This window comes from Gekko japonicus, unplaced genomic scaffold (genome assembly GCF_001447785.1).
Source record: "Gekko japonicus isolate JY-2015 unplaced genomic scaffold, Gekko_japonicus_V1.1 scaffold4456, whole genome shotgun sequence".
Lineage (NCBI taxonomy): Eukaryota > Metazoa > Chordata > Lepidosauria > Squamata > Gekkonidae > Gekko > Gekko japonicus.
This window is the reverse complement of record NW_015173823.1, coordinates 27,314-38,878: the sequence shown is the minus strand read 5'-3', so window position 1 is coordinate 38,878 and position 11,565 is coordinate 27,314. Positions and strand designations below refer to the sequence as shown.

Genomic DNA, 11,565 nt, shown 5'->3' with positions numbered 1-11,565 from the left:
GGCCTTGCAGGTCCACCGCCGGGCCCCTCATGGGGCTCAGCAGTGGAGCTGCAAGGCCGGCGGCGGCGGCTGGGTCCGTTGGGGGCGGGGTGTGTGGCCTTATGACACACTTCCGGTGATGTCAGGGTGTGTGGCATATGCTAATGAGTTATGCTAATGAGTTCCCCCAGCTCTTTTTCTACAAAACGACCCCTGCAACAAAATCCAAGAAGGTGATGCAATGTCAGCCAGTGATCTTACAGGAAGATAAAGCAGGCGGCGCGAACCATGTGACCTAGGCAAGCCGGACACCATTCCACTCCTCTCGGGAAAGGGGGGGGGCGTGAGTCAGTCACACACTCAGATTAAGCTCCCTTGCAGGGTTGTTGTGAGGACAAAACGGGGGAGAGAATAACCATGCAAGTTAACCACTGGGCTCTTTGGGAGTATGGCAAGGCAAAAAATAAAGAGTCTGGAGCTTGGAAAGCCTTCAATTTTTCCTACAAAATCATGCAGTTGTCAGTTATTCTGGTAGGCCTCAATTATTATTATTATTACTATTATTATTACTATTATTATTATTATTATTATTATTATTATTATTATTATTATTATTATTATTATTATTATTATTATTATTATTATTATTATTATTATTATTATTATTATTATTATTATTATTATTATTATTATTATTATTATTATTTCCTTCAGCTTCTATCCCACTCACCCCCTAGGGGCTCTGAGCGGCTTGCAATTCCGATTTAACCAGTCTAATCTAGGGCCACATATGTAGGGAAGGTGAGAAGCCTACCAGGCACCCTTATCCCTTATCCTGTTGTAGCAGATCTTCTTTTTGCGAGGGGACACATCACAAGATGTGTGATGGGACACTGAGCTTGGAGACTCATGGGCTTTGTGCGGCCAGGCACAGAAGAAGAAGAGAAGAGATTGAATTCAAACCATGCCCTTCACAACGTGAAGGAGTTTCAGAGCGGCTTACAATCTCCTTTCCCTTCCCCTCCCCACAAAAGACACCCTGTGAGGTAGACAGGGGTTAAAAGAGCTCTTTCCAGGACTGGAGAGAAGAGCTCTGAGAGAACTTGTGACTGACCCAAGGTCACGCCAGCAGCTGCATGTGGAGGAGTCGGGAATCAAACCCAGTTCTCCCAGATTAGACTCCATGCTCCTAACCGCTACACCAGACTTTTCTCCTTCCACAGTGTCATAGTCATGCACAGCACACGTGAGCGTTTGATGACAACATACCACCGTGCAGGTCAGTGCAACCTGGAGAGAAATTTGCAAAGCAGCTGACGCTTTGAAGAGAGGTCCAAATGAATTGGCCCGCTCTCTCCCTTGGCTGATTTTCTTGTCTGCTGTTTGTCTTGGGAAACAAAGTAAATTTTGTGCACTCAGCCAGCTCATCTATTTGCAAAACGTGAACTTTGTTTTCAGAAGTGGGTGTTTTTTTTTACAGTAATGAAAAAAGATAGCCTTATAAACCAGAGACAGGTCACAAAGCAGCCTCCAGCCTGGTGTGACCCGATGTATAACATGGAACATTTGAAGGAGAGGAAACGATCAGTTAACATTTTAAATCACTGATTCATCGTAAGCTAGAGCAGCTTGTAGCCCCAAACGCTAGGGTCATGACCACTTTTGTATGTATATTTGTGACTATTAAGAAAATACATGGCATGATTATAAGAACATCACAAGAGCCCTGCTGGATCAGAGCAACAGTCAATCCAGTCCAGCGTCCTGTCTCACACAGTGGCCAGCCAGTTCCTCTGGAGGGCCAACAACAGGGCACAGAGGCCGAGGCCTTCATTTGAACACCAGAAGAGCCCTACTGGATCAGACCAGTGGTCCATATAGTCTAGCATCCTGTCTCACACAGTGGCCAGCCAGTTCCTCTGGAGGGCCAACAACAGGGCAGAGAGGCCGAGGCCTTCATCTGAACACCAGAAGAGCCCTACTGGATCAGACCAGTGCTCCATCTAGTCCAGCATCCTGTCTCACACAGGGGCCAGCCAGTTCCTCTAGAGGGCCAACAACAGGGCAGAGAGGACAAGGCCTTCATAAGAACATCAGAGGAGCCCTGCTGGATCAGACTAGTGGTCCATCTAGTCCAGCATCCTGCCTTACACCATGGCCAGCCAGTTCCTCTGGAGAACCAACAATAGGGCAGAGAGGCCGAGGCCTTCATAGGAACCTCAGAAGAACCCTGCTGGATCAGACCAGTGGTCCATCTAGTCCAACATCCTGCCTCACACGGCAGCCAACCAGTTTCTTGGATGGCTAACAACAGGGCATAGAGGCCGAGGCCTTCCCCTGATGTTGCCTCCCGGCTCTGCAGGTTCCCTGCAGTCCCCGTGGCTAGTAGCCATTGATAGACTTCTCCTCCATGTATCTATCTAATCCTCTTTTAAAGCTTTCTATTCCTGTGACCATCACGACACCCTCTGGCAGTGAACTCCACATTTTAGTCACTGTCCTCCGCCCATCCACACGGAAGAAAATCCCAATGAATTCAATGGCACCCACTTCTGTTTAACCTATTCTTAAGACTGGGGTCTAAGACACTCACATGCCAACCACCTTCGGATGTTCATTTCTACCCGCACCGGCCACTGACTTAGTGACTTAACAGGTCACTCACCTCTTGCAGCCTTTGCCCCAAAGTCTCCTGGATCCGAATGCTTTTCCTGTGCGAAAGCAAACACAAGCCACTGGGGTTACAAAATACACTGACTTTTTTTTAGCGCATTAGCGCAAGAGCGAGGACAAATTAAGGCAATCGAAACAATAAAGTCATCACAACACATAAAATCAGTAAAATAAGTATGGCATCTTAAAGAACTGCAGTTTTAAGAAAAGAAGAAGATTGGATTTATACCCCGCTCCTCACTCGGAGTCTCTGACTGGTTTACAATCTCCTTTCCCTTCCCCTCCCCACAACAGACACCCAGTGAGGTAGGTGGGGCTGAGAGAGCTCTTTCAAGAACTGCCCTTGAGAGAACAGCTCTGAGAGAACTGGTGACTGACCCAAGGTCACGCCAGCAGCTGTATGTGGAGCGGTCAAACCCGGTTCTCTCAGATTAGAGTCTACGCTCTTAACCACCACACCAAACTGGCTCTCTATAACACATCACTGTAACCATAATCACATCTAACAGCAGCAAGAATTACTACAAACTACATTGCCAGGGACTTGAGATGGGATATTTCTAGGCCCGGCAACCAGTTCCAGGGGCTTCTGGGGGCGGGGGCCCCCCTGTTTTTGTCCTGTAACGCAGATGAGTGGAAACGTGGGCAAAATCCTACATTGTTGATCAATAAAGGATCTCCACGCTAGTTTCCTGAAATCTGGGGAAAGTTTTTGCTCTGCCAAGAACTTGATGAATGACCAATTTGGGGGGGGGGGAGGACGTGGCTCAACGATAGAGCATCTGCTCAGCACGCAGAAGGTCTCGGGTTCAATCCCCGGCATCGCCAGTTAAAGAACGTGGCAGTCGGTGATGTGAGAGACCTCCGTCTGAGGCCTGAGGCCCAGCAGAGTCACTGCCAGTCTGAGTAGACCAGGGGTGGCCTAACTGTGGCTCGGGAGCCACTTGCGACTCTTTTACACATCTTGTGCGGCTCCCGGCAGGGCAGCTGGGGAAGCGAAGGGGAGGCACGCTTTCCCTCCCTCCCTCTCTCCCATCTTTTTGCTTTCTTTGTTTCTCTCTCTCCCTCCCGTTCTCTCTCTCTCCACCTCTTCCATTCTTTCTTTCCACCTTAGACAAATAAATATCTATTTGCTTTCTTTGTTTCTCTCTCCCTCCCGTTCTCTCTCTCTCCACCTCTTCCATTCTTTCTTTCCACCTTAGACAAATAAATATCGATTTGCTTTCTTTGTTTCTCTCTCCCTCCCGTTCTCTCTCTCTCCACCTCTTCCATTCTTTCTTTCCACCTTAGACAAATAAATATCGATTTGCTTTCTTTGTTTCTCTCTCCCTCCCGTTCTCTCTCTCTCCACCTCTTCCATTCTTTCTTTCCACCTTAGACAAATAAATATCGATTTGCTTTCTTTGTTTCTCTCTCCCTCCCGTTCTCTCTCTCTCCACCTCTTCCATTCTTTCTTTCCACCTTCCCCCAAGCACCAAGAATACAGAGCATCCCTGGCCCCAGACCGAGAGTCATAAGAACAGAAGAACATAAGAGAAGCCAATGTTGGATCAGGCCAATGGCCCATCCAGTCCAACACTCTGTGTCACACAGTGGCCAGAAATACCAGGTGCCATCAGGAGGTCCAGCAGTGGGGCCAGGACACTAGGAGCCCTCCCACTGTTGCCCCCCCCAAGCACCAAGAATACAGAGCATCACTTGCCCCAGACCAAGAGTCATAAGAACAGAAGAACATAAGAGAAGCCAATGCTGGATCAGGCCAATGGCCCATCCAGTCCAACACTCTGTGTCACACAGGGGCCAGAAATACCAGGTGCCATCAGGAGGTCCAGCAGTGGGGCCAGGACACTAGAAGCCCTCCCACTGTTGCCTCCCCCCAAACACCAAGAAGACAGAGCATCACTTGCCCCAGTCTGAGAGTTTCTATCTATACCTTGTAGGGCTGATAGCCACTGATGGACTTCTCCTATATAAATAAAAGACTGCTGAAAGAATTCCAGCAGAAATGGCAAGCCTATTATATTATGAGAATACTTAAATTTCTTGAAAATTTTTGAGTTTATCTATTACATAAAAGAGGATGATGATATTGATTACAGTTTAAATCTCTTTATTTAATACTCCATTAAGTATTTAAGATATTGAGTAAAAATAAGGCTTATAGTGTGATAAGTGATTAAGACAATATTCAGGTTTTAAGGATGGTTTAAACTTGTAGAAATTTAATTGTTAAAGATGTAATCCCGTTTATTTTGATTAGACTATCACTGGATATTCAGAGATATTTTGTTTCTGATCTCAAAGAGAGAACTTATTCCTGAATACTGTAATAACGATGTTTTATTTGCCGTTTCTATATTTGAACTGTGTGGATCACAACAAACTATGGCAGGTCCTTAAAGAGATGGGAGTACCAGACCACCTCACATGTCTCTTGAGAAACCTGTATAAGGGTCAAGAAGCGACAGTTAGAACTGGATATGGAACAACTGATTGGTTTAGCATAGGAAAAGGAGTACGACAAGGATGTATATTGTCACCTTGCTTATTTAATAGATATGCAGAGTACATCATGCGAAATGCTGGCCTGGATGAATCACAAGCAGGAATTAAAATAGCTGAGGAAAAGATCAACAACCTCAGATATGCAGACGATACCACTCTAATGGCAGAAAGTGAAGAGGACCTTAAGAGCCTCTTGTTCAGGGTAAAAGAGGAGAGCGCAAAAGTGGGCTTGAAGCTCAACATCTAAAAAACTAAGATCATGGCATCCGGCCCCGTCACTCCTTGGCAAATAGAAGGGGAAGTCGTGGAAGTAGTGACAGATTTCACGTTCCTGGGATCCCAGATCAGCGCAGACTGTGACAGCAGCCATGAAATTAAAAGACGCCTGCTCCTTGGGAGGAAAGCGATGGCGAACCTAAACAGCCTGATAAAAAGTAGAGACATCACCCTGCCAACAAAAGTCCGCATGGTCAAAGCAATGGTATTCCCAGTAGTCATATATGGCTGCAAGAGTTGGACTATAAGGAAGGCCGAACGCCGAAGAATAGATTCTTTTGAACTATGGTGCTGGAGAAGACTCTTGAGAGTCCCTTGGACGGCAAGAAGATCAAATCAGTCAATCCTAAAAGAAATCAACCCTGACTGTTCCCTGGAAGGCCAGATAATGAAACTGAAGCTCAAATACTTTGGCCCCCCAATGAGAAGGGAGCACTCACAGGAGAAGACCCTGATGCTGGGAAAGATTGAAGGTCAAAGAAGACGGGGACGGCAAAGGATGAGATGGTGAGACAGTGTCATAGATGCAACGAACATGAAATTGAGCAAACTTCAGAGGACAGCGGAAGACAGGGAGGCCTGGCGTGATCTGGGCCATGGGGTCACGAAGAGTCGGACTCGACTGTGCGACTGAACAACAACAACATATTTGAACAATGTATTCTTATTAATACCGTTGATTCTATTTGTTGTATGCAACTATTAATATTTGATCACTTTTGACGAATTTACACTTTTCCTTACCCTTTTTTCCTTTTGTATCCCACATTTCTTTTTAATTAAAAAATTAAAAAAACGAACAAGACCAGCACTGGACAATGCTCCCTCTAAGCTGTGGAGTCTCGTGAGCAAAAATTCTACTTTATGAGCTCCTGGCATGAAAGTTGTGAGCGAGCAGTTTGGCTGCTGCGTAACTCAATTTGCTCTGGAGCCCTCCTTCATGAGCTCAGACAAAAATGTGTGAGCCAGAGGCTGAAAAACTGTGAGCTAGCTCACACTGACTCATCTTAGGGGGAACACTGGCACCGGGTTCCACATTCTTGAATCCATGCATCTCCTCCAAAGGCAGAAGTTCACACTCACCTGTTTATCTGGGTCGCTATGATCAAGGTGAAACTGCCTTCTGTATCAGGCAGGTACGTCGACGGGACGACGGTGTAGTTCCCCGGAGCCAGCCGGCACAGCTGATTGACTTCCTGAGAGTAGCAATGAGGCACGCAGCTCACCACCGGCTCCGACTGCAGGCAGGACGAGAGAGGCATCTTCACGTTGTTGTTGTCGCTGGGGACCTGGAAGGTGGGAAGGCTGCTGAGAAGGTTCCCTCCCAGCTTGTAGATATGGTCTGCTTTAAGAATTACAAATATCCATCCACATAACTGGCTTATCCCCCCCCCACCCTGCTCTGAGGAGGAGGAAGAGAAGAAGAAGAAGAAGAAGAAGAAGAAGAAGAAGAAGAAGAAGAAGAAGAAGAAGAAGAAGAAGAAGAAGAAGAAGAAGAATGGAGGAGGAGGAGAGGAGGAGAAGGAGAGGAGGAGGAGAAGAGGAGGAAGAGAAGAGGAGGAGGAGGAGGAGAAGAAGAGGAGGGGAAGAAGAGGAGGAGGAGGAGAGGAGGAGGAGGAGAAGAGCAGGAGGAGGAGGAAGAGGAGGAGGAGAGGAGGAGGAGGAGAAGAGCAGGAGGAGGAGGAAGAGAAGAGCAGGAGGAGGAGGAAGAGAAGAGCAGGAGGAGGAGGAAGAGAAGAGCAGGAGGAGGAGGAAGAGAAGAGCAGGAGGAGGAGGAAGAGGAGAAGAAGAGGAGGAGGAGGAAGAGGAGGAGGAGAAGAGGAGGAGATTGAATTTATACCCCACCCTTCACATGGAGTCTCCCCTCCCCAGAACAGACACCCTGTGAGGTAGGTAGGGCTGAGAGAACTCTGAGAGAACTGTCCTTCAGAGAACAGCTCTGACAGAACCAGAGCCATCCAGCCAAGTGCAAGTGGAGGAATGGGGGAGTCAAACCCGGTTCTCCCAGATTAGAGCCCGCGCTCCTAACCGCTACTCCAAACTGGCTCTCTTTATGCCAGGAAAAACCAACAAAAAACAACTGTGTACTGACCAACCCACCCAAGAGCAATAGAAAAGAGACTTCAATACAATTCAGTGCATCTAAAAAATCTAATTTATGCTTTAATCTGTAGAAAAGTGTTGGACATCTGACTTCATTGTGGACATCTATTCCAGATTTGGTTATGAGAGATTGTTATTCTGGATTTTGTTCTTTCCCTTTGGGATATTATGTATTTTTGTATTGTCCTATGATGGATTACATGCACTGAATTGTATTGAAGTCTCTTTTCTATTGCTCTTGGGTGGGTTGGTCAGTACACAGTTGTTATTTGTTGGTTTTTCTTGGTCATTGTTTACTGTGGACTGTATTGTTGTTGTTGTTGTTCTCTCTATGCCAGAACAGAACTCTCTGGGCAAAGGGACTGGCTAGAGCAGGGGTCCCCAACGTGGCACCCAGGGGCTCCTCTGTGCCCACTGACACCTTTCCTGGTGCCCACCAAGTGCTTTTATAAAGGGCGGGGGGGGGTTGCCCAGCAAGGGTTCTGATTGTCATTGGAGATGTATAAAATGTTGCTTTGGCAGCAGCTGCTGCCACAGCACGAGTCTTCTACGCATGGAACACTGGGGGTTTGTGGGCAGGGGTCCTTTCCTAGAAAAAGAGGTGCAGGAGCTCATTGGCACAACTCATTAGCATAACTCATTAGCATATGCCACACCCCCTGACATCACCGGAAATGTGTCAGAAGGCAACACCCACTGCTCACGCTCCACTGGACTGTTTTGGATTGCTAGCTATTGGGTGGGGGGCGTGCAAGAGAACGTGCAGATCTGTCCTCACAGAGGAGGGAGAGCTTGTACCTAAATAAAACTTGGTCTTAAAGGTGCCACTGGACTGTTTTGGACCGGGGGCCAGGAGGTGGGCTCTGCAACTTCCCTGGCTGCTTCTTGCTCTGACTGAGGGGTGCTGGGAGCAGGGGGGTGGGGCTTGTCACATGTGCCCGCCCCCTGGGCTCTTTATTGCTGGAGCTCTGCCCCTGTGCGCTCCTGCAAGAAATGACCCCTGTGTGTGGGGGGGGAGGTATTTGTGAATTCCCTGCATTGTGCAGGGGGTTGGACTAGATGACCTGGGCACCCCTTCCAAATCTATGATTCTAAGTATCTTCGTTGTGTGACTAAAGGGAAGCTGCTACTCGAAAACCTGGCGAAAGAGCTCCATCTTACAGGCCCTGTGGAACTGCACAAGGTCCCGCAGGGGCCGGATCGCCTCTGGGAGCTCGTTCCACCAGGTAGGAGCCGCCACCGAAAATGCCCTGCCCCTAGTATGGGCAAACTTAATCTCTCGGGGGCCTGGAGCTACCAGGAGATGGGGACTCCCCGATCGTAGTGCTCTTGAGGGAACATACGGGAAGAGGCGGTCCTTCAGGTAAGCCGGACCCTGGCCATTTAGAGCCGCCCCGAGCCTGCCTCGGCAGGGAAGGCAGGATATCAATCAAATCAATTTCAAAGGTGTCCACAGGCTCAAAAAGTTCAGGGACGCTGGTTCTAAGATCTAACCTATTTGGGCACGGACTCAATGGGACAGGGAAAACTGAATACAACACAGCTTCCCCTTTGGCGGCCCTCAGTTCAAATCCTACCTGGAAGATATGAAACCCGATCGGGCGGCACTTGTTATCCGGACAGTGCTGGCGGAGAGAGACCTTCACACTGCTCTGCCCCGTGCCAGCGACGGACAGGGGAAAGCAGGGATTGGTTTGGAAGGAAGGGAAGTTCCTGCTGCCACCGGCGTTCTGTCCTTTTCTCCAACAGCCCTCCATCTGGGCCATCTCCCATTCGCCCCCCGGGAGCTCTTCGCGTGCGGCGTTGTCCAGGGGCAACAGTTTTATCTCACTGCAGGAAGGAAGGGCACACGGATAAGGCACAAGGGAAGGAGAGGGAAAAAACAAGGCAAAGGGCCCCATCTTCTGTAGAAGATGGAGGGGATCTATTCTCTCTTGCTCCGGATTGCGAGACTAGATCTAATGGGTGGAAATTACAAGGGAGTCGTTACCGGCTAAATATCAGGAGAAACTTCCTAACTGTAAGAGTGGTTGAGCAGTGGAACAGACTGCCTCGGGAGGTGGTGGAAGCTCCTTTGCTGGACGTTTTCAAGTGGAGGCTGGACGACCATCTTTCGGGTATGTTGTAGGACTCTCTTTCAGCTCTTCTCCTGCAGAGTGCAGGGGGTTGGACTAGATGACCTGCAAGGTCCCTTCCAACTCTAACATTCTATGATTCTATCTTGTATCCCGTATTTTAATGCTGATCTTATTTGCTTGAATACTTTTATTATTATTATGCTCCTCTCTCTCTCTCTCTCTCTCTCTCAAAACTGCCTACATTAAATACACGAAGAGTCAATATTTTCTTCTATTATCGCTCACATGCTAACGAATACTGCGCAATGAACAATGCATTTCACCATATTTGCTTTATCTGAGCGCGTGGCAATCCCAATTCTTATCAATTACTACTTATCAACTCTTGAAGGAAACATTCCATGTTGACTCTCTAATAACAGAACCCAAGGGAAAATTTTCTACAGAAATGACTACAGTAAACGTTTTTGCAACTTGTCGTTACTGACTCTTCGTTATTTTGGTCACAGATGTTGTTTTTGGAACTCCACTTCCTCCCGTGATCTCTCATTTTTGGCTTCTACATTAACCATACAGCCAGATTCAAGTCTGGTAGCGCCTTAGAGACTGACAACATTTTCGGGGGACGAGATTTCGAGAGTCAAAGCTCCTTTCATCAGATACGGCAGGCCTTGCAGGGCAGTTGTAATACTTAGGAGGCAATGCCTGCAAACACTCCTACAGTGTACGTTATCCTCAGGGCTCTTTTTGTAGAAAAAGCCCAGCAGGAACTCATTAGCATAATAGGCCACACCCAAGAGCAGAAACTCATTAGCATATTAGGCCACCCCCGACAGCACAGCTCATTAGCACATTAGGCCGCATCCCCATGTTACCAGAAGTGTGGTCATCCAGCCACACCCACCTTTCCCTTCTTATTCTGTTTACCTTGTTTGTGGTCAAAACCCAGGGCTTTTTTTTGCAGCAGGAACTCCTTTGCATGTTAGGCCACACACCCCTAATGTAGCCAATCCCGATGAGTTCCTGCTGTTGGGTGCGGCCTATTATGCTAATGAGTTCCTGCTGGGCGTGGCCAACTCGGGAGCCAGCCGGAACTCTGTTCCTGTGCATCCCTGCCCCAAAATAGCCCTGGTATCCTACAGAAAAGGGCAACAGGGATAAGAAAGGCAGGCACAGGGAGCAAGATGGACGTGGAAGCCCTTTCCGGGGTGGGAGGTTCAAAGGAATGGTGAGAGTTACCATGAGTGCTACCCGCGGATTCTCCACCCCCCCTCTTCCCCCCCCCTTTGGAAGCACCTGAGGGAGATCCTCCCGCTGGAGAAGATCCGAAGTAGGAAGTTTCCCTCGGCGTCGTTCAGAAAAGTGCTAGGGATGACCAGGTAATAGCCCGGGGAGAGGTCACAGTGGAGATGGACTTCTCGGTTGTAGGAATGGCAAACGGTGCCTGAAATCGGGGGAGCGGAGAGGGTCTTCGGGAGACTGAACTTCTTCTTCTCAACCTAGAGGGTGTGGGGGGGAAGACACAGAATTCAGAACCTATAAAGGTTAGTCGAGAATAGAAGAGGGCCAACTCTTAAAATCTAATTATGAAACCTAAAAAATACGCATGTATTCAGGGGTCGTTTCCTAGAAAAAGAGCTAGGGGAACTCATTAGCATAACTCATTAGCATATGCCACACCCCCTGCCATCACCGGAAGTGTGTCATAAGGCCACACCCCCTGACATCACTGGAAGTGTGTCATAAGGCCACGCCCACCACTCAGTTAGTCTTAGTCTTAAAGGTGAGTCTTAAAGGTGCTATTTGTTAGTCTTAAAGGTGCTATTTGAACTCTTGGACTATTTTGCAGCAACAGACTAACACAGCTACCTTGGGGAAGTTCCTGGATGGGGCTGGGAGTCCTTGCGGAGGCCACGTGGAGTGGCCTCGGCCAGGCAGAGGGGGAGGACGC

At 48.2% G+C, this 11,565-nt stretch overlaps 1 protein-coding gene across 1 annotated transcript in view; it reads right to left on the bottom strand.

The window, feature by feature from the left end:
* Window positions 1-11,565, bottom strand: part of CAPN10 (calpain 10) — a 38,967-nt gene that overhangs the window by 2,685 nt on the left and 24,717 nt on the right. Inside the window, exons 9-12 of the mRNA XM_015423603.1 lie at window positions 10,911-11,113; window positions 9,114-9,366; window positions 6,517-6,722; window positions 2,645-2,690 (exon numbers count right to left, since the gene is read on the bottom strand). Coding sequence (XP_015279089.1) covers window positions 2,645-2,690; window positions 6,517-6,722; window positions 9,114-9,366; window positions 10,911-11,113 — 708 coding nt within the window. The remainder of the gene's footprint in view (window positions 1-2,644; window positions 2,691-6,516; window positions 6,723-9,113; window positions 9,367-10,910; window positions 11,114-11,565) is intronic.